This window comes from Somniosus microcephalus, chromosome 8 (assembly GCF_052327205.1).
Source record: "Somniosus microcephalus isolate GS21.2 chromosome 8, FLI_Smic_1.0, whole genome shotgun sequence".
NCBI classification, from domain to species: domain Eukaryota; kingdom Metazoa; phylum Chordata; class Chondrichthyes; order Squaliformes; family Somniosidae; genus Somniosus; species Somniosus microcephalus.
In genome coordinates, this window is record NC_140994.1 from 216372443 (window position 1) to 216395290 (window position 22848).

Consider the following 22848-nt stretch of genomic DNA (forward strand, 5'->3'; position numbering starts at 1 on the left):
CGCCATCTCGCGAGCAGACATCATGGACGCCATCTTACCCGGCCTCGTGTGGCCCACCATCTTGTCCCGATCAGGGCCCTACAGTGGCGTCGATCACAGTGGACCAGTCCAGACCGCACCCACTATCCAAATCGATGGTGGACATCGAGGTAAACGGGTGCAAGGTTAAATGTTTAATTGACAGCGGGAGCATGGAGAGCTTCATTCATCCTGATCTGGTACAACGACTCTCTCTAACTATAGTCCCTACTCAGGGCAGGATCTCTATGGCCGACAAAACCCAGATATCGACTATTGCGGGTTACTGCGCAGTACGATTGTCCGTTAAAGGCACTGTATATAATAATTTTAAACTTAATTATGAAGGATTTGTGTGTGAGCGTGATCTTGGGCCTGGATTTTCAGTGCCACCACCAAAGCATCACGCTCAATTTCGGTGGGACCCAGCCGCCCCTCAGTGTGCGGTCTGGCTACCCTGAAGGTAAAGCCGCCTTCGCTATTCGCAAACCTTACCCCTAACTGCCGGCCAATAGCGACCAAAAGCAGGAGGTACAGCTGGGAGGACAGGCGGTTTATCGCGACCGAGGTAGACAGGCTCCTGAGGGAGCGCATTATTGAACACAGCAACAGCCCGTGGCGCGCCCAAGTGGTGGTGGTGAGGGGTAGCGAGAAGAAGCGGATGGTGATTGACTATAGTCAAACAGTCAACATCTATACCCAACTAGACGCCTACCCGCTACCCCGCATATCCGAGATGGTGAACCAAATCGCCCAATACCGGGTGTTCTCCACCATCGACCTCAGGGAGCTGGTGATACGCTGACTTATCAGACCAGAGGACCGTTCGTACACCGCCTTCGAGGCAAACGGACGCCTCTACCAGTTCCTCAGAGTCCCCTTTGGGGTGACGAATGGGGTCTCGGTCTTTCAGAGGGAGATGGACCGCATGGTCGATGACCACCACTTGCAGGCAACCTTCCCCTATCTCGACAACGTCACCATCTGCGGCCACAACCAACAGGACCACGACTCAAACCTCGCGAGGTTTCTGAAAACCGCACAAAAACTCAACCTCGCCTGCAACGAGGACAAGTGCGTTTTCAACACCACGCGCCTCTGCATACTAGGCAGCGTGGAGGAGAATGGGGAAATCGGACTAGACCCCGACCAATTGCGCCCCCTACGGGAGCTGCCCCTGCCCAACACTCCCAAAGCCCTGAAAAGGTGCCTGGGGTTATTCTCGTATTATGCCCAATGGGTCCCCAACTACTCCGATAAAGCCCGCCCCCTCTTGAAAGCATCCTCTTTCCCGCTCTCTGCTGAGGCCTATGCTGCCTTCAAAAGCATTAAGCAGGATATTGAGCGGGCCACGCTACAGGCAGTGGACGAGAACACTCCCTTTCAAGTGGAAAGTGATGCGTCTGACTTTGCCCTGGCGGCCACCCTCAACCAGGCGGGGCGGCCCGTAGCTTTCTTCTCGAGGACCCTCCAGGGGCCCGAGATCAAACACTCCATGGAAAAGGAGGCCCAAGCCATCGTGGAGGCAGTGCGCCACTGGCGGCACTACCTAGCCTGCAAACGCTTCACCCTACTTACCGACCAGCGGTCGGTAGCGTTTATGTTCAATAATAGAGGGGGAAGATTAAAAATGATAAGATTCTTAGGTGGCGGATCGAGCTCTCCACCTTCGAGTACGACGTCATATAGCAGCCGGGGGCCCTTAACGAATCCCCCGACGCCCTCTCACGAGGAATGTGTGCCAACGCCACCGGGGATCGGCTACAGACCCTCCACAACGACCTCTGCCACCCAGGGGTCACACGGCTGTTCCACTTCATAAAGTCCCGTAACTTACTCTACTCGATTGAGGAAGTTCGGTCCCTGACCAGGAACTGCCGCACTTGCGCTGAGTGCAAGCCTCGGTTCTACCGCCCTGATAGAGCCCACCTAATCAAAGCTACGCGGCCCTTCGAGCGGCTTAGCTTAGATTTCAAGGGCCCCCTCCCGTCCGTCGACCGCAATGTTTACTTCCTGAACATTGTGGACGAATACTCCCGTTTCCCATTTGCCTTCCCCTGCCCAGACATGACCAGCGCCACGGTCATTAAATGCCTCAACAGCCTGTTCTGCCTGTTCGGGATGCCAAGCTATATCCACACGGATAGGGGGGCGTCCTTCATGGGTGAAGAGCTACGCCAGTACATGTTGTCCAAGGGGATTGCCACGAGCCGTACCACCAGCTACAACCCCCGGGGTAACGGTCAGGTGGAGCGAGAGAACGGGACAGTATGGAGGGCAGTCACCCTAACTCTAAGGACCAAGGGCCTCCCTATCTCCCACTGGCAGGAAGTCCTCCCAGATGTGCTCCACTCAATACGGTCACTATTGTGTACCGCCACTAATGCCACGCCTCATGAGCTAATGTTTGTGTTTCCCCGGAAATCCACCTCAGGCGTATCCATACCATCATGGCTCTCCACGCCAGGTCCGGTACTTTTGCAGAAGCATGTGAGGGGCCACAAGACGGACCCTCTCGTGGAGCCAGTGCACCTGCTCCACGCCAACCCACAATATGCGTATGTCCGGCACACCGACGGACGGGAGGACACTGTGTCCATAAAAGACCTCGCCCCAGCCGGTAACAACAGCAACGACGACAACTATTACCCACCCACTCCACCCACTATTCTTTCATCACCCCCGGAAGAACACCAGCCAACGGTACCCCCACCACCTACTCCTTCAACAACCCCGGTGGCGCCCCCGGCAGAGACCCAGGAGACCACCCGGGACACCGCAACCGTTACGTCGGTCACAGAGGACTATCACACCCCCGGACAGACTAAATCTGTAGAAGGGGTGAATGTGATGAAATATGTCATTCATCAGACTCTGTAGTTAACTACATATATTGTATTGCCTGCTCCGGTGCTTTACCTTGTATTGTGTATAGTGGACCGCCCCCTTTGTGTGTCGGCTCCGCCCATACCTGCCCCTACTTAAGACAAGCCCAGGCTTGTCTTGCAGCAGAACAGCAGCATGCTAGGTGAAGCCACAGGCATCTTTTCTTTGCTAATAAAAGCCTTGTTTTATTCAGTTAACTTTGAGTCTTGAAGTCATTGAGGCGCATCAGTGGTCACATCACATCGACGTCGTAACGAAGGCGGCATGCCAATGCCTGTTCTTCCTCAGGAGACTGAAGAAATTTGGAATGGCCCCCCCAGATTCTCACCAACTTCTACCGCTGCACCATCGAGAGTATCCTGTCCGGCTGCATCACTACCTGGTATGGCAACTGCACCGCCACAGACCGCAAGGCTCTACAGATGGTGGTGAAAGCTGCACAACGTACTATAGGAATTAAACTACCTGATGTCCAGGATATCTACCCCAAGAGGTGCCAGGGGAAAGCCCTGAGAATCATTAAAGACGCGAGCCATCCCAGCCACAACCTCTTCGCCCTGCTCCCGTCCGGTAAGAGATACCAAAGCATACGGTCTCGTACCAGCAGGTTTCGAAACAGCTTCTACCCCCAGGCCATAAGACTCATGAACGTATAATTTATTATTATTTATTACTGTTGTTTTATTATTACTGTATTTCTATTAGTATTTTATCATTGTTATGCCATATTTATTCCAATGTTGGGAGGACTTGTAAAAATCAACATTTCATTGTGCAGTACACACGTCTGCTGCATATATGACAAATAAAATTGAATTGAATTGAAAACGGCTTCTCTTCCGACTCCTGCATCGTTACCTCTGGTGTCCCCCAAGGATCTATCCTTGGCCCCCTCCTATTTTTCATCTACATGTTGCCCCTTGGCGACATCATCCGAAAACACAGCATCAGTTTCCACGTGTTCGCTGACGACACCCGTCTCTACCTTACTACTTCTTCACTCGACCCCTCCACGGTGTCTAAATTGTTAGACTGCTTGTCCGACATACAGTTCTGGATGAGCAAAAATGTTCTCCAATTAAATATTGGGAAAACCGAAGCCATTGTTTGCAGTCCCCGCCACAAACACCGTTCCCTAGCCACCGACTCCATCCCTCTCCCTAACATCTGTCTGAGGCTGAACCACACTGTTTCCAACCTTGGTGTCAAATTTGACCCTGAAATGAGTTTCCGACCACATATCCGCAGCATAACACCTCCGTAACATCACCCGTCTCCGCCCTTGCCTCAGCTCATCCGCTGCTGAAATCCTCATCCATGCCTTTGTTACCTCTAGACTTGACTATTCCAACGCACTCCTGGTTGGCCTCCCACATTCCATCTTTGAGGTCATCCAAAACTCGGCTGCCCGTGTCCTAACTCGCACCAAGTCCCGTTCACCCATCACCCCTGCTCGTTGACTTACATTGGCTCCTGGTTAAGCAGCACCACGATTTCAAAATTCTCATCCTTGTTTTCAAATCTCTCCATGGCCTCGCCCCTTCCTATCTCTGTAATCTCCTTCAGCCCCACAACCTTCCGAGATATCTGCGCTCCTCTAATTCTGCCCTCTTGAGGATCCCTGATTATAAATCGCTGAACCTTTGGTGGCCGTGCCTTCTGTTGCCTAGGCTCTAAGCTCTGGAATTCCCTGCCTAAACCTGTCCGCCTCGCTACCTCTCCTCCTTTAAGACGCTCCTTAAAACCTACCTCTTTGACCAAGCTTTAGGTCACCTGACCCAATTTCTCCATATGTGGATCAGTGTCTTTTTTTTGTCTTCAAATACTCCTGTGCAGCGCCTTGGGACGTTTTACTACATTAAAGACGCTATATAAATTCAAGTTGTTATTTTTTTAGATTTTAAAATAACCTAGAGAGGTGGTGGAGATTACTACAAGAGGAGCCAAGCAGCTGCCTATTTAGAGAAATTACCAACAACAATAATTTGCCTCTCACAGGCCTCGGGACTTTTTCAGACTACTTCCCCATAAGGTGACCTTAAGGGGACATACCAGATTAGCAGCTAAATATTACATTGGTGTTCCAGAACCCATACTCCCCCTGAGCAACGCAATGAGAGATCAACTTCTAAAAAGCAAAAAAAAAAATTTAGAACCAGAAGAGACTTCTGTTGTATGTCATGAAGATATTTTCACTTTTTCCATTGAAAATGGACAAAAATATTAAATCTTTCCATCAAAAAGACCAACAGAAGCATTTTGTGTGATTGCCAGTTTTACGTAACTTCATGAAGGACATAAAGTTCATTGTTACAGATAATTGTCCACATTTTTTTAAATACAAACCTGAATTTTCATATTGCATTTCTGCATTTTTACATTCAAATGATGTAAATCTACATAAAAATCACCCCTTTATAGCTAAAATCTTATTTGGTTAATGATATTTACAGATAATCTTTACACAAATGATCATATAGACTGCATTCACTTCATTTACAAGTCAACTAATGAGAAATATTACTCGATTGTTTAAAATAGTTAACTATTTTTCTTTATTTGAGTTTGAAATATTCTTTGCAATATAAGACTACATTACATAAATATACAGAATGTGAATATGTTGGTTGACTTGCTGTCATGCAAAAGTACTGTTTTTGTCATTCTCTGCAGTCCATAGTAGTATTACTATATCCTGTACAATATTATTTGTGCTTTGTCTTATCTCTTTTAAAGCTGCAATATATTTGAGAAATAAAAATAATGCCTTAATTTCAGATTTGGAACAAAATATTTAAGAACCACACAATTTTTTTTACAATTTTTTTTTTTTTACAATTTAAATCGCTTTATTGGCATGATAAGTTACATCTTATGTTGCCAAAGCATCAAAATACATTTATGGTTTAGCACATAAACGCAGTTCTATTCATACAGTGTATAAACAGGTATATCCCTGAGTGTATAAATATACATTCGCATTGTTTATATATATTTTTTTCTTAGTTTACTGGTTGTCCCTCTGTTCATGGCAAGCTGTAACATAGTGCGCCGCCAGTGTTATACAGCTTCTCTCCTCTCCCAGTAGGAATGGGAGTTTTTGGTTGTCATTCAGATTTCTGAAATCAGGGCATATTTGTGAGAATTTTTGGTAGAAATTCTCCCTGATGCCCTGATATTTTCCACAAGCTGTGCCCACCCCTTATCTAAAGGAACATAGCCATTATCAGAGCTCAGGAGATAAGTCGTGCATTCTTTTCATTGTGGTGATATCACACACGTGATACAGTGGCATTTTCACACCACAAAAGTTTGTGTCATCACATTGCAAGATCAAAAAGGTCTACAAAGTATTCGTCAATAAAGGCAGTTCTCTTAAAAATATTAAGTACATGGAAATGCTTTTAAATATTTAAACTTTGAGCATGCAGATTCTTAAGCTTCGGAGCCAATTAAAACTCTTGATCTCAGTTCTGCTTGGGTTTAGATCACTCAGGTTTAATTGAAATCTTGAAGCAGAATGCAACCCTCACTGCGGAATTCAAAATACTGTATATTCTACTAAAGTTTATTTAATGAAGGCTTTATGCATACCATGAACAGTTTTCTTCAAATCAAAACTGACCACTGAAACAGACCCGTGAACTAAAATATAGGCAAAAGCACAGTTGAGTTCATTATTGTCACTAACAATTTTTAAAATAAAAATTTCTATGCTCCAAACTGATTTTACATATGACCTTTACAAGCATTAGAAAGAACCTTTCATCCCTTCAATCCAGACTGAGCTCAAGCCCAGATTATACAGATGAAAAGACAGTGTACTGATCAACTATGCCACCCAAATCCACCCCAGCAACATGTTTCAGATAGCACGATGTTTTTGGTAAATTGTATTCTCATCAAGGTGACAAATCAGTGTTGGCAAATTAAATTCTTTTCCACCATTGGCTCTCTGTGTTTTTGCTATATTATTAAATACATCCCTCTATGCTTTAAAAATACTGAAGCTTCAAAATTTTAATTCATCCTCACATTTAAAACAATAAATTCAGTGTAAAACTTTCCAATGTAATTCTGTCAATGCTGCTGTAAACATGGCAGCCATTGTTGGATTTTCACAGACACAGTTCGTCATTCGACGCTTCCATGATCTCTGAACACTATGGTCGAGAGCATCTCCTCCCTGGTCTCTGCCAATACTGCTTTAATTGGCAATTATGAGGTTTGGGAGTGCAATCTTTTGTTGACTCTCCACACAATCTTACATCGTTGGGGATGTGCCTGGCCTTTCTGATGTCCACTTTCATTGGTGTGGATAAGATTGGGAACCTAATGAGGATGGTCTTGCAGATATGAACTCTTACCCTATCAATTCACGGCACTATATGTTGATGCTGCAGTAACAATTGCCATTTTCAACCTTTTGTATTTATATATGTGATAATTTCACAAACCAGATTCCTTCACACACAAAACTAAAATGATAGGTAGATTTTTGTCTTCACCAGCTGTGTGGTAATCTGGCAGGCCGGATCGCATATCTTTTATATAACTCGCCTAATTGTAATTTCACTGAAGTCAAAAATCTACCCTGATGTGCGTGAAATAACAATGGGCAGAGAGCTATGATGTTGCACAATTGCGTGTTTAACCTTCTCACTGGCATAAATCTGTATTTACACATGAAGAAATTGCTCCATGTGGCATTTGCAGATTTCTGCTTGCACTATAGTAACTATCAAGAATTAATAAATAGACAGCAAAAGTCAGAAATAGTTTCACAATGAACTGAGCTCATTATCTACTAAAAGCTTAAACTTATAAATGCAAGTCTTTTTCTTCTGCATGCTGAGACCAGGCTTAAAGGATGGTTATAAATATTTTGTGAGCTCAGTTAATTACATCTCAGGATCAGCAATGCAAATACATATTTATAAGTGTATAACAGCACTTTAAACTGCATTTACAGCAAATGCATGTTGATTTTCATTACATTAGTTTGTAATAGGACTTGTCAAGAAAGGAAGCTTGTTACTGTGATTGTTCCTATATCTACAGGAAAATGTATCTGTATACAAATACAGGATGGAAATAAAGAAAATGTTAAAATATAGGGAAATCTGTGAAAGAAAGAGAAATATATCTGGGCATCCCATCAACAGGTTGTGATCATTGTAACTGCAACATCACAATGGCCCAGATTTTGCTGTGAGTAATGACGGCGAACTGTCAGCGTTCGCCATCATTACCCCGCTGAAACTGACCGTAACCTCAGGATTTAGCGCATTTAAATGTGGAAATCCTGAAGTTGTGGTCAGTCATTCACTGCTCCAACACAGGCTGCACTGTGGACCACCCCCACACCATAGCCGGCAATCTGTGAAATCAGTGGAACTGACGAAAACTTGAGCTTTTCCGTACTAATATAGCTGTTAAATACTCCATTAAATGTTAAGCCTTGTTGGAATAGGTGTAACTGGGGTTTTAAAAGCATATTAACTGCTAAACAACCACCCTGGCCCTGAAAAACTAATTTTTATATTGGTGGAGTGTCAAATTTCTCCATTATGATAAAAATTACAATTTAAAACATTTTTTACAATCAATTGCACGTCGAGAAAGGTAAACTCCTTGCCACAGAGATCGCGAGATCTCTGGGCAGCTTTCTTTGAGGTTAGCGGCGAGGGCCTTAGCTTCGCCGCTGACCGCAAATTTTGGGCCATGATGTTTGAAACCGAACAGGTATAAAATGTGCCTTAGGAGTGTAACCAACTATGTAATGCAGTGGCACAGGTGTCAATATTGTATTTCTTTACTAGTTATGCAAATATCAGAACAATTTCAACACTTGCACATTTTTTCTGGGTGTTGTGATTCGTAGGAACAAAGGGAAAATATGTGACCTAAGCGGAAAGGGGTTCCTGGAAACAGCTGGCTCTACCACCCACTCAGCCAGCGATAGTATGGTGAGACCAGAGGAGAAAACAAATTAGACGATAAAATATGATCTCAAAAAGTTTTCCAAATATTTGGTTGGACCTTCAAAGTCAAATCAAGTGGAATTCTTGAATAACTGTCTAACCGTAATCAGCTGCCAGCCTTGGCATGCTTTTTAATGGCTCCAGCTTCGAAATCTTTATATTCCATAGAATATTTGATCATCTCCATCTGTACATAACGCTCAATCCCATTTCTAACCAGAAATTCATCCATCTTGTTTTGACAGAGATTATCCACACAAGATTAATTATTTTAGCTTTATCTTATTTATTCTTGAAATTCAGATTTCTGTATCAATCATGATGACATTTTTACATTCCAGTTTTAAAATATAGTTGCAAGATGACTAGTGATTTAGCATAGTGAAGCTCTACTCAAGTATTACAGCTTTTTTCACAACCAGGACTAGCCATGAGGCATGCTGTAATGTATAGGTATCAGTCTTGGATCAGTGATAGCACTCACCTCAGATACAAGATTGTTGGTTCAAGCCCTACTCCAGGATTTGAGCCGATAATCAAGGCTGACACTTCAGTGCAGTACTGCATAGTCAGAGGTGCCATCTTTTAAATGAGACATAAAATCGAAGCCCTGTCTTCCAACATTTAGGTGGGTGCAAAAGCTCCCATGGCAATTTTCAAAGAAGAACAGGGAGATTCTCCCAGTGTCTGGGCCAACATTTATCTCAAACCAACATCACCTAACAGATCAACTGGTCATTTATCCATTTGCGAGCAAATTGGCTGCTGCATATGCCTACAAAATAACAGTGACAACACTTCAAAAGTAGTTACTTGGCTATAAAGCACTTTGGGATGGCCTGAGGCATGGAAGACGCTATATAAATGCAAGTATTTTTTTCACACCTCATCTGCTTGCTTATTTCAGATTAATTTGTCTATCACTTTCCCATCTGTCTTTTCAAACATCTTGGTGTGAAGATTAAGGTCCTGTAAGTAGATGCAATGTAAGCCCAGTTTTTGCTTACACTTTACACCTGCTTCAGCATTATGAACAGCAAAGATTGCCATCTTCCCCCAGAATATGGTGTTGATCATGACAGACAAATAAAGTAGAAGATTGAACTGAGTGCCTGACTGCAGTAACAGACTGTAGGCTCCAATTACACCCACTCAAGTCAAATGATGTGAATTTTCCTTTTACTGCATTGACTCTTTACAATCACTCATTTGCAAATTTTCTGAAAATTTCTAATGCAGAATTCGCATGAATATATGGTATTCGCATAATTCTTTGAATATGATAAAAATAAATTTTTATACTTTTGATTTTGGTGCAAAAATGCTACTGCGGTCCTGAAAAGGCTCATGTGTGTCAATAGGAAAAATACACTTAGAAAATCTGCTTCATGTATTGATGAAAGCATCCAGGTTAAGGAAATTAATTTTTTAGATAACAGACAGATTTATATACACATTTACATCTACAGATATTAAAGGATGACATTTAGAGGTGCTTAACCCTTAACCTAACTTTTTTATTTTTCTTTACAAAATATGTACATTTCAATTTTAAGCTATTAGTCATACCCTCATATAAACAAAGCAAATCTCACTGTTGAAGAACATATAAAATTGTCTCTAGCATACTGCAGCTTTAAAAAAGGGCAAATCTTTATTATACACAGAGTTCTTAAAGTTAAGCAAGACACCTTCCAGTTGACTGAAGAAAATTAAGAGGTTTCTGAATATAGCCAAAGAATATATTTTATATATACTTCATATTTTTTGACATAAGATAACCAGCACATGAATAGGAATGTTCTTCATGAGACATCTGCCAAATATTTTCATACAGAAGTATTAGCATAAAGCTCTTCAATTTGTTTCCGGAAGTAATTTCTCATCTCTGGCCTCTTAGCCTTTAGTGTTGGGGTCAACAGGCCATTTTGGACTGAGAACATTTCATAGTGGAGATAGATGCCTTTTATCTATAAACCAAAAAATCACAATGATCAAACAGACCATTTATTCATATAGCCACTCCTTATTTTTGAAGTTTTCTTTTTCCCCCTCAAGTCTCCCAACTCTTGTGCACTTTTTCCTAGCTTGAGTGGGTTGGCAGACCTTCTTTTGGGCCTGCACCTAGGCTACTACTACATTTACTACTCCTCGGCACACCACAGTCTATTTTTATTCCGTTTTTCTTTTTCCTGACCATCTGATCTCCATATATTTTTTTACACCAGGGATAAGAAATGCACATGGATATCTCTCTATCTTAGCTGACAGAAGGCACATGTCAGGATGGGGCAGAATGAGTAAAGGAAATCACGACTTCTGCGTCGGTGTCAATGTTGTGCCTTTTAAGATTGCATAAGAAAGGAGTAGACCATTCGGCCCTTCAAGCCTGCTCCACCATTCAATAAGATCATGGTTGTTCTTGTACCTCAACTCCACTTTCCCACACTATCCCCATATCCCTTGGTTCTCTTAGTACCCAAAAATCTATTGATCTCTGTCTTGAATATACTCAACGACTGAGCATCCATAGCCCTCTGGGGTAGAGAATGCCAAAGATTCACCACCCTCTGAGTGAAGAAATTTCTCCTCATCTCAGTCCTAAATGGCCAACGCCATATTCTGAGACTGTGACCCCTGGTTCTATACTCCCCAGCCAGGGGAAACATCCTCCCAGCATCTACCCTGTTAAGCCCCTTAAGAATTTTATACGTTTCAATGAGATCACCTCTCATTCTTTTAAACTCTGGTGAATATAGGCCTAGTCTACTCAATCTCTCCTCATAGGACAATCCCCCCATCCCTGGAATCAGTCTAATGAACCTTCATTGCACTCCCTCTAAAGCAAGTATATCCTTCCTTAGGTAAGGAGACCAAAACTGTACACAGTACTCCAGGTGTTGTCTCATCAAAGCCCTATATAATTGCAGCAAGACTTCTTTACTCTTATACTCCAATCCTTTTGTAATAAAGGCCAGCATACCATTTGCTTTCCTAATTGCTTGCTGTACCTGCACGTTAACTTTCTGTTAGTCGTGTACAAGGATACCCAGGTCCCTCTGAATACCAACTTTTCCCAATCTCTCACCATTTAAAAAATATTCTGCTTTTCTATTTTTCCTACCAAAGTGGGTAACTTCACATTTCTCCACATTATATTTCATCTGCCATGTTCTTGGCCACTCACTTAACCTGTCTATATCCCTTTGCAGCCTCTTTGCGCCCTCCTCACAACTTACTTTCCCAACTAGTTTTGTATCATCAGCAAACTTGGATACATTACACTCGATCCCCTCATCTAAGTCATTGATATAGTTTATAAATAGCTGAGGGCTAAGCACTGATCCTTGCGGCACCCCACTAGTTATAGCCTGCCAACCTGAAAATGACCTGTTTATTCCTACTCTCTGTTTTCTGTCCACTAACCAATCCTCAATCCATGCTAATACATTACCTCCAATCCCATGAGCCCTAATTTTATGTAATAACCTCTTGTGTGGCACCTTATCGAATGCTTTTTGAAAATCCAAATACACTACATCCACTGATTCCTCTTATCAACCCGGCTTGTTACAACCTCAAAAAACTCTTGACAAATTTGTCAAACACAATTTCCCTTTCATAAATCCGTGTTGACTCTCCCTATATATATTATGATGATGATGATTTTCTAAGTGCCCGGTTACCACATCCCTAATAATAGATTCTAACATTTTTCCTACTACTGATGTCAGGCTATCTGGTCTACAGTTCCCTGTTTTCCCTCTCCCTCCTTTCTTGAATAGCAGGGTTACATTTGCTACCTTCCAATCCGCAGGGAATGTTCTAGAATCTAGGGAATTCTAGAAGATCAAAACCAATGCATCCACTATCTCTGTAGCCATAGTTGGGATAGAAAGGGAGAAAATTATTGACAAACTAGCAAAACTAAAAGAGGTTACGATCCCAGATCCGGATGGTATGCACCCATGCATACTCAAGGAAAATAGAGGGGAGATAGCAGAGGCATTAGTTTATATATACAAAAGTTCCATAGAAGAGGAGGTAGTGCCAGAGGACTGGTGGACAGCTAATGTCCCTGTATACAAAAAGCGAGACAGAACAAAACCTGGGAACTACAGACCAGTCAGCTTAACATCAGTGATAGGAAACATACTGGGATCTATACTAAAATAATTGATAGAAGAGCATCTAAAGACAGAAAATATAATAAAAAATAGTCAGCATGGATTCCGAAAGGTTAAGTCACGCTTCACAAGCCTGATAGAATTATTTGAAGAGGCAACAGAAAAGGTAATAGAAAGAGTAGACAAGGGTAATGTAGTAGATGTCATATACTTAGATTTTCAAAAGGCCTTTGATAAGGCACCACATGGTAGGCTCATGACAAAGGTTAAGGCATGTGGAGTCAGGGGACAAATAGCTGAATGGATAGCAATTGGCTAAAAAATAGAAAGCAGAGAGTAGGGGTAAAGGGTAGTTGTTCAGATTGCAGGAAGGTGTTCCACAATCAGTGGGTTTAAACAGAGTGCTGCGAGTTGGGTGAGCCAGGGAGTCTTAACTTTGCTAAAATCAAACTTTTGTTTGTTTCACATTTACTGTTTAAAATCTAAATTTCCCAGCTTTAAGCAGGGTTATAAAGGGATATACAAGGCCTACAATTCAGAGCAGCTGAAGGCAGTTAATTAGGGAAACTAGATTAAACTAGTTCTCCTGCAGCAGGGTTCAGCAAGCTCCTTTGTTTCAGGGCCAAAAAAAACAGGCTTTGCAGTGCGATTTTGCACTGAGTGCGGTTTAAACAGAGTGCTGCGAGTTGGGTGAGTCACGGAGTCAGGTGAGGCATGGAAGGAGGAGCTCCCTTGCTTCGCCTTTGTTTTTCCTAACTTTTCACCCTGTAGGAATTGGTTCTTACTTTACACCAAGGAAAGAGACCGAGAGCGGGAGCAGTCAAACAGCAACAACTGCGAAACTGCTAAAGTGATGTCACAGGAGCTGATTGGTAAGCAAGACCTGGTGAGTATTTCTACAGTCCAGTCGTTAAAGTAAAAGTAAGGTCGCTAGAGTAAGTAGTGTTTAAAGGGAAGTAAGGTCCCTAGGGTATTTAATATTCTTTCATTTAAAGGGAGTAAATAAAAGGGTAGGACATGGCAGGGCAGCTCGGCAGCGTGGAGTGCTCCTCCTGTGCTATGTGCGAAGTCAGGGACACTTTCGGTGTCCAGGGCGAACACGTGCAGGAAGTGTCTCCAGCTGCAGCTACTTGATACCCGTGTTTCAGAGCTGGAGCTGGAGTCACTGTGGAGCATCCGCGAGGCTGAGATCTTCGTGGATAGCACGTTTAACGAGGTGGTCACACCGCAGGTAAAGGGTGCACAGGCAGACAGGAAATGGGTGACCGCCAGACAGAGTAAAAGAACTAGGAGGGTAGTGCAGGGTCCATCTCCCTCTCCAACAGATTTTCCGTTTTGGATACTGCTGGGGGAGATGGTTTCTCAGGGGAATGCAGCAAGAGCCAAGTCCATGGCACTACGAGTGGCTCAGCTGCACAGGAGGCGAGAAAAAAGAGTGGGAGAGCAATAGTGATAGGGGATTCTATCGTAAGGGGAACAGATAGACGTTTCTTTGGCCGCAGATGTGACTCCGGGATGGTATGTTGCCTCCCTGGTGCCAGGGTCAAGGATGTCACTGAACGGCTGCAGGGCATTCTGAAGGGGGAGGGCGAACAGTCAAAGGTCATGGTTCACATTGGTACCAACGACATGGGTAGAAAGAGGGATGAGGTCCTGCAACAAGAATTTAGGCAGGATCTCAAAGGTTGTAATCGCTGGATTACTCCCTGTGCCACGGGCTAGTGAGTATAGGAATAGGAGGATAGAGCAGATGAATGCGTGGCTAAAGAGTTGGTGCAGGAGGGAGAGCTTTAGTTTCCTAGATCACTGGGTCTGCTTCTGAGGAAGGTGGGACCTGTACAAGTCGGACGGGTTGCACCTGAACCGGAATGGGACCAACATCCTTGCGGGGAGGTTTGCTAGTACTGTTGGGGGGGGGGGGGGTTTAAACTAACTTGGCAGGGGGGTGGGATACGGAGTGGAGCTATAGTAGGGGTTAATGCACAGCCAAATATAGAGGAAAAAACAAGTCAGCCTGGAAGGCAGAGTAAATATGTAACAGCACAAGGGAGTATGGCAAGGCTGGATGGCATTTATTTTAATGCAAGGAGTCTTGCGAGTAAGGCAGATGAATTGAAGGTGTTGATGAACACATGGGAGTGTGATATTGTTGCTATCACAGAGCCATGGTTGAGGGAGGGGCAGGACTGGCAGCTCAACATTCCGGGGTATAGAATCTTCAGGCGAGACAGGTGGGGGTGTAAAAGAGGAGGGGGTGTCACAATATTAATCAAGGAGTCAATTACTGGTGTAAGGAGGGATGATATCTTAGCAGGTTCCTCTAATGAGGCCACATGGGTAGAACTTCAAAACAAAAAGTGGGTAAGCACTTTGCTGGGAGTGTACTATAGGCCCCCAAGCAGTCAGGGGGAGATAGAGGAACAGATATGTAGGCAAATCTCAGAGAAGTGTATAAATAATAGGGTACTAATAGTTGGGGATTTCAACTTCCCCAGTATTAACTGGGATAGTCAGAGTGTGAAAGGCTTAGAGGGTGCAGAATTCTTAAAGTGCATCCAGGAGAGCTTTTTGAGCCAGCATGTAGAAAGTCCGACAAGAGAGGGGGCAGTACTGGACCTAATTCTAGGGAACGTAGACGGGCAAGTGGTAGAAGTGTCAGTAGGAGAGCATTTTGGTGACCGTGACCATAACTCGGTGAGATTTAAGGTAGTCATGGAAAAGGACAAAGATGGACCGAAAATAAAGGTTATAAATTGGGGGGAAGGCTGATTTTAATATGATAAGACAGGATCTGGCCAAAGTGGACTGGGATCAGCTAATTGTAGGAAAATCCACATCAGAGCAGTGGGAGTCTTTCAGAAATGAAATAGAGAGAGTACAACGCCAACATGTTCCCGTAAAGGTCAAGGGTGGGACCAACAAGCCCAGAGAACCCTGGATGTCAAGGGATATACAAGAATGGATTAGGAAAAAAAGGGAGCCATTTGGCAGATACAAAGGACTAAAAACAGTGGAAGCCCTAGAGGAGTATAGAAAGTGCAGGAGGGTACTTAAAAAAGAAATTAGGAGAGCGAAGAGGGGGCATGAAGAAACACTGGCAGGCAAAATAAAAGGAAAATCCCAAGGTGTTTTATAAGTATATTAAGGGCAAGAGGATAACCAGGGAAAGAGTAGGGCCCATTGGGGACCAAAGTGGCAATTTGTGTGTAGAGCCGGAAGATGTAGGTGAGGTTTTAAATGAATATTTTGCATCTGTGTTCAGGGGGTTTGTGATATACTTGAACAAATTAGTATTGAGAGGGAGGAGGTACTAGCAGTTTTAGTGGGCTTAAAAGTGGATAAATCCCCAGGCCCAGACGACATGTATCCCAGGCTGCTGTGTGAGGCAAGGGAGGAGATTGCAGGGGCTCTGACACAAATTTTCAGAACCTCTCTGGCCACAGGGGAGGTGCCAGAGGACTGGAGAACAGCTAACATAGCACCATTATTCAGGAAGGGTAGCAGGGATAAACCAGGGAATTACAGGCCAGTGAGCCTAACATCAGTGGTAGGGAAATTATTGGAAAAAATTCTGAGGGACAGAATTAGTCTCCACTTGGTGTGGCAAGGATTAAGCAAGGATAGTCAGCATGGCTTTCTCAGGGGCGATCATGTCTAACCAATTTGATTGAATTTTTCAAGGGGGTAACTAGGTGTGTGGATGAGGGTAGTGCAGTTGATGTAGTCTACATGGACTTCAGTAAGGCTTTTGACAAAGTCCCACATGGGAGACTGGTCAAGAAGGTAAGAGCCCATGGGATCCAGGGCAATTTGGCACATTGGATCCAAAATTGGCTTAGTGGCAGGAGGCAGAGGGTGATGGTCAAAGGTTGTTTTTGTGACTGGAAGCCTGTGTCCAGTGGTGTACCGTAGGGATCGGTGCTGGGTCCTTTGCCGTTTGTAGTGTACATTAATGATTTAGATATGAATGTAGGAGGTATGATCAGTAAGTTCGCAGATGACACGAAAATTGGTGGAGTGGTAAATAGCGAGGAGGGAAACCTCAGGCTACAGGATGATATAGACGGGTTGGTTAGATGGGCAGAACAGTGGCAAATGGAATTTAACCCTGAAAAGTGAGGTGATGCATTTTGGGAGGACTAACAAGGCAAGGGAATACACAATGAATGCTAGGACCCTAGGAAGGACAGAGGATCAGAGGGACCTTGGTATGCATGTACATAGATCCCTGAAGGCAGCAGGATGGGTAGGTAAGGTGGTTAAAAAGGCATATGGGATACTTGCCTTCATTAGCCGAGGCATAGAATATAAGAGCAGGGAAGTTATGATGGAGCTGTACAAAACGCTAGTTAGGTCACAGCTGGAATACTGTGTGCAGTTCTGGTTGCCACACTGTAGGAAGGATGTGATTGCATTGGAGAGGGTGCAGAGGAGATTCACCAGGATGTTACCTGGGCTGGAGCGCTTCAGCTATGAAGAGAGGCTGGACAGGCTGGGGTTGTTTTCCTTAGAGCAGAGAAGGCTGAGGGGGGACCTGATTGAGGTGTACAAAATTATGAGAGGCATAGATAGGGTAGATAGAAAGGAACTTTTCCCCTTAGTAGAGGGGTCAATAACCAGGGGGCATAGTTTCAAGGTAAGGGGCAGGGGATTTAGAGGGGATTTGAGGAAAAACGTTTTCACCCAGAGGGTGGTTGGAATCTGGAACTCACTGCCTGAAAGGGTGGTAGAGGCAGGAACCCTCAACATTCAAGAAGCATTTAGATGAGCACTTGAAGCGCCATAGCATACAAGGCTACGGACCAAGTGCTAGAAAATGGGATTATAATAGACAGGGCTTGATGGCCGGTGTGGACATCATGGGCCGAAGGGCCTCTGTCTGTGCTGTATAACTCTATGACTCTATGACAGTGCTGGGGCCACTGTTATTCATAATGTATAATAATGATTTGGACTTAGGAATAAGCAACTCAATATATGAGCATTTCCCCCTATCATAAGCAATGAAAGGAAAACTTAAGCCTATATTGTCTTACCTGTTCAAATGAATAAAGGCCAGCCCTCTGCCCCAGCTTCACCATGTCCTCCATGATAGCTTTTTTAAAACCCTAAATTTAATCAATACATTCCATGAAGTAACACACAACACAAAATTGAATAATTGCTTGATTGGAGAAATAGTAACTAGCATAGAAAAATAAAACAGCTTTCTCAATTTCTTATTGTAAAAAGTTACATAAAATATTTTTCTTTGAATAAATAAATTAAAAGATTAATAATAATTCAGCTATTACTGGAATACCAGCTTTACAAGTGTAAAAACATTCTACAGGAAACTTTGGTTTATCCGGAGGTTATATGTCCGGAATACTCGATCTAACGGCAAAAATCAGGAGCCGTTTTCAAAAAGGTTTTTAGTTCTCGTTGCTTTTTTTTTTTTCCCCCAGTCAGGCACTGCAAGGTCTGTAGCTATAGCAACAGCTTCAGCTAGAGACGCTTGCAGCTGCAGCCGACTGTTTAGAAGCTGTTGCTAAGCAACAGTGTTTGTTGTCAGATACGGAGATGAAAACCTCTGTATGCTTCAACATTAACTTTGTATGTCCGGCAGTTTTGATAGATCGGCAACAGCTCGGTCCCGTCGGTGCTGGATATAACAACGTTTCCTGTACCTCTTTTTTATTTGTTCATGGGATGTGTACATTGCTGGAAAAGCCAGCATTTATTGCCCATCCCTAATTGCCCTTGAGAAGGTGGTGATGAGGTGAAGGTACTCCCACAGTCCTGTTAGGGAGGGAGTTCCAGGATTTTGACCCAGTGACTATGAAGGAACAATTATATGTTTCCAAGACAGGATGGTGTGTGACTTGGAGGGGTACTTGGAGGCGATGATGTTCCCATGCGCCTGCTGCCCTTGTCCTTCTAGGTGGTAGAGGTTGCAGGTTTGGGAGGTGCTGTCGAAGAAGCCTTGGCAAGTTGCTGTGGTGCATCTTGTAGATAGTACACACTGCGCCAATGATGGAGGGAGTGAATTTTTAAGGTGATGGATGGGGTGCCAATCAAGCGGGTTAGAAACATAGAAAAATAGGAGGAGTAGGCCATTCGGTCCTTCGAGCCTGCTCCACCATTCAATATGATCATGGCTGATCCTCTATCTCAATACCATATTCCCGCTCTTTCCCCATACCCCTTGATGCATTTTGTGTCTAGAAATCTATCTATCTCCTTCTTAAATTTATTCAGTGACTTGGCCTCCACAGCCTTCTGTGGTAGAGAATTCCATAGGTTCACCACCCTCTTGAGTGAAGAAATTTCTCCTCATCTCATTCCTAAAATGTCCTACCCCGTATCTTGAGACTATGACCCCTCGTTCTAGACCCCCCCAGCCAGGGGAAACATCCTCCTTGCATTCAGTCTGTCTAGCCCGGTCAGAATTTTATACGTTTCAATGAGATCCCCTCTCATTCTTCTAAACTCTAGTGAATACAAGCTTAGTCGACCCAATCTCTCCTCATATGACAGTCCTGCCATCCCAGGAATCAGTCTGGTGAACCTTCGCTGCACTCTCTCTATGGCAAGTATATCCTTTCTTAGATACGGAGACCAAAACTGCATACAGTACTCCAGGTATGGTCTCACCAAGGCCCTGTATAACGGTAGTAAGACATCCTTGCTCCTGTACTCAAATCTGCTTGCAATGAAGGCATTTGCCTTCCTAATTGCTTGCTGCACCTGCATGTTTGCTTTCAGTGACTGGTGTACAAGGACACCCAGGTCCCTTTGTACATCAAGATTTCCCAATCTATCACCATTTAAATAATACTCTGCCTTTCTGTTTTTCCTACCGAAGTGGATAACTTCACAATTATACTGTATCTGCTATGTATTTGCCCGCTCACTCAACTTGTCTAAATCGCCTTGAAGCCTCTTTGCATCCTCCTCACAATCCCACCTAGTTTTGTGTCGCCAGCAAACTTGGAAATATTACATTTGGTTCCCTGATCCAAATCATTGATATATATTGTGAATAGCTGGGGCCCAAATACTGATACCTGCGTTACCCCACTAGTCACTACCTGCCACCCCGAAAAAGACCCATTTATTCCTACTCTTTGTTTTTGTGTTAACCAATTTTCAATCCATGCCAGTATATTACCTCCAATCCCATGTGCTTTAATTTTGCACAATAACCTCTTATGTGGGACTTTATCAAAGGCCTTCTAAAAATCCAAATACACCACATCCACTGATTCTCCCTTATCTATGCTACCAATTACATCCTCAAAAAACTCCAGTAGGTTTGTCAAACACGATTTCCCTTTCATAAATATACGTTGACTTTGTCTAATCCTGTTGATATTTTCTAAGTGTCCTGTTATCACATCCTTTATAATAGACTCTAGCATTTTCCCTACTACAGTACTGATGTTTGGTTAACCGGTCTGTAGTTCCCTGTTTTCTCTCCCTCCTTTTTTAAATAGTGGGGTTACATTTGCCACTCTCCAATCTGCAGGAACTGTTCCATAATCTATAGAATTTTGGAAGAGGACAACCAATGCATCCACTATTTCCATGGCTACCTCTTTTAGTACTCCGGGATGCAGATTATCAAGCCCTGGGGATTTATCGGCTTTCAATCCCATTAATTTCTCCAGCACTATTTTTTTTACCAATATTATTTTCCTTTAATTCCTCCTTCTCACTAGACCCTTGGTTCCCTTGCATTTCTGGGAAGTTATTGGTGTCCTCTTCCGTGAAGACAGAACCAAAGTATTTGTTTAATTGCGCTGCCACTTCCTTGTTCCCTATTATAAATTCTCCCATTTCTGACTGTAAGGGACCTACATTTGTCTTCACTAATCTTTTTCTATTTACATACTTGCAGAAGCTTTTACAGTCCGCTTTTATGATCCTTGCAAGTTTACTCTCATACTCTATTTTTCCCCTCTTAATCAATCTCTTGGTCCTTTTTTGCTGAATTCTAAACTGCTCTCGATCCTAAGGCTTGCTACTTTGGCAACTTTATATGATTCCTCTTTGCATCTCATACTATCCTTAATTTCTTTTGTCAGCCATGGTTGGGCCGCTTTTCCTTTTGTGTTTTTGCGTCAGAAAGGAATGTATAACTTGCAATTCATGCATTCGTTCCTTAAATGTTAGCCATTGCCTATCCACCGTCATACCTTTTAATGAAGCGCCCCAATCTATCATAGCCAACTCACTCCTCATACCTTTATAGTTTCCTTTGTTTAGATTTAGGACCCGAGTTTCGGATTGGACTACTTCACTTTCCATCTTAATGAAGAATTCTATCTGGTCACTCTTCCCTAAAGGACCCCGCACAATAAGGCCCCAGAGACCAGGTAAGGCCTCACAGCGTCAGCGGGAATCTCGAGCGGCAGAGCGGGGCTATAAAAGGCCCCAGAGACCAGGTAAGGCCTACCGATCTCCGAACTCGGAACTCGGAGGGAAGGAGAGAGGTAAAAAGTAATCCAAGTGTGACGTCACCAGAAAGCGGGTAAGTGATTGGTTGGTAAGTATTTCTCTCTTTTGTAAGCTTAAACTCTGTGGTTTATAGTTTCTAAGGTGCGATATTCATCATCTAGAATCGGGGCAGAGGGTATTTAAAAATAATATTAATAAATTTAATTAATTATAGAATGGGAGATCAGGTGATGTGTTGCTACTGCAATATGTGGGAGCTGGTGGACACCATTGATGCTCACGGTGATCACAATGTTGGCTGCTCGAGGAATTCCGGCTCCGTGTTGAAGAGCTGGAGTCCGAGCTTCAAACGCTGAGACACATCAGGGAGGGGGAGAGTTACCTGGACTCTGTATCAGGAGGTAGTCACACCAATTAGATTAATTAATTCAGATGTAGTCCGTGGCCAGGGTCAGGATGGTGTGACTAGAAGTGAGGCAGGTACGGGGATCCAGGAGGTAGTGTTGGAGGAGCCGCAGCCCTTGTCCAACAGGTTTGAGGCTCTTACTCCCTGTGAGGATGGGAACAGGGACTGCGGGGAGGATGAGCAACCTGGCCACAACACCGTGGAGCGGGGGGCCATTCAAGTAGGGGGAGTTAAAAGAAATGTTGTAGTGGTAGGGGATAGTATCGTTAGGGGGATAGATAGAGTTCTTTGCAGCCGAGAGCGAGAGTCTCGAAGGCTGTGTTGCCTGCCCGGTGCCAGGGTTAAGGACATCTCCTCTGGGCTGGAGAGAAACTTGGAGTGGGAGGGGGAGGATCCAGTTCTCGTGGTCCATGTTGGTACCAACGACATAGATAGGACAAGGAAGGAGGTTCTGCTGAGGGAGTTTGAGCAGCTAGGGGCCAAATTAAAAAGCAGAACCACAAGGGTAATAATCTCTGGATTACTGCCTGCGCCACGTGCAAATTTGGCTAGGGTAAATAAAATTAGAGAGTTAAATGCGTGGCTCAAAGACTGGTGTGGGAGAAATGGGTTTTGCTTCCTGGGATACTGGCATCAGTACTGGGACAGGAGAGAGCTGTTCCGTTGGGACGGACTTCAGTTGGCCAGTGCTGGGACTAGAATCCTGGCGAATCGAATAACTATGGCTGTAGAGAGGGCTTTAAACTAATTAGTGGGGGGGAGGTTTTAAGAGAGCGAAAAATAAAAATGACAGCGGAGAAGGCAATAGAGCAAGGTAGCAGTGGGGGAATTAAAAACCAGAGCATGTCAGGAAGGGACAGAATGTATAATGATAAAGGTAAAGTAGTAAAAGGGGTAAAAGCAGGAATAAATTGTCAGAAAACATATTTGAAAGTTCTTTATCTGAATGCACGCAGCATTCGTAACAAAATTGACGAGTTGACGG

General features: G+C 43.7%; 1 protein-coding gene across 3 annotated transcripts in view; it reads right to left on the reverse strand.

Annotated features, from left to right (window-relative positions):
* Positions 1 to 10299: 10299 nt before the first annotated feature.
* The window catches only part of LOC147114101 (long-chain-fatty-acid--CoA ligase 6-like), a 194532-nt gene continuing 181983 nt past the window's right edge, over positions 10300 to 22848 (reverse strand). For all 3 annotated transcript variants that reach the window (XM_085995720.1, XM_085995721.1, XM_085995722.1), the window contains exons 20-21: positions 18052 to 18123; positions 10300 to 10858 (exon numbers count right to left, since the gene is read on the reverse strand). In XM_085995720.1, coding sequence (XP_085851846.1) covers positions 10718 to 10858; positions 18052 to 18123 — 213 coding nt within the window. In that variant the 3' untranslated portion in view covers positions 10300 to 10717. The remainder of the gene's footprint in view (positions 10859 to 18051; positions 18124 to 22848) is intronic.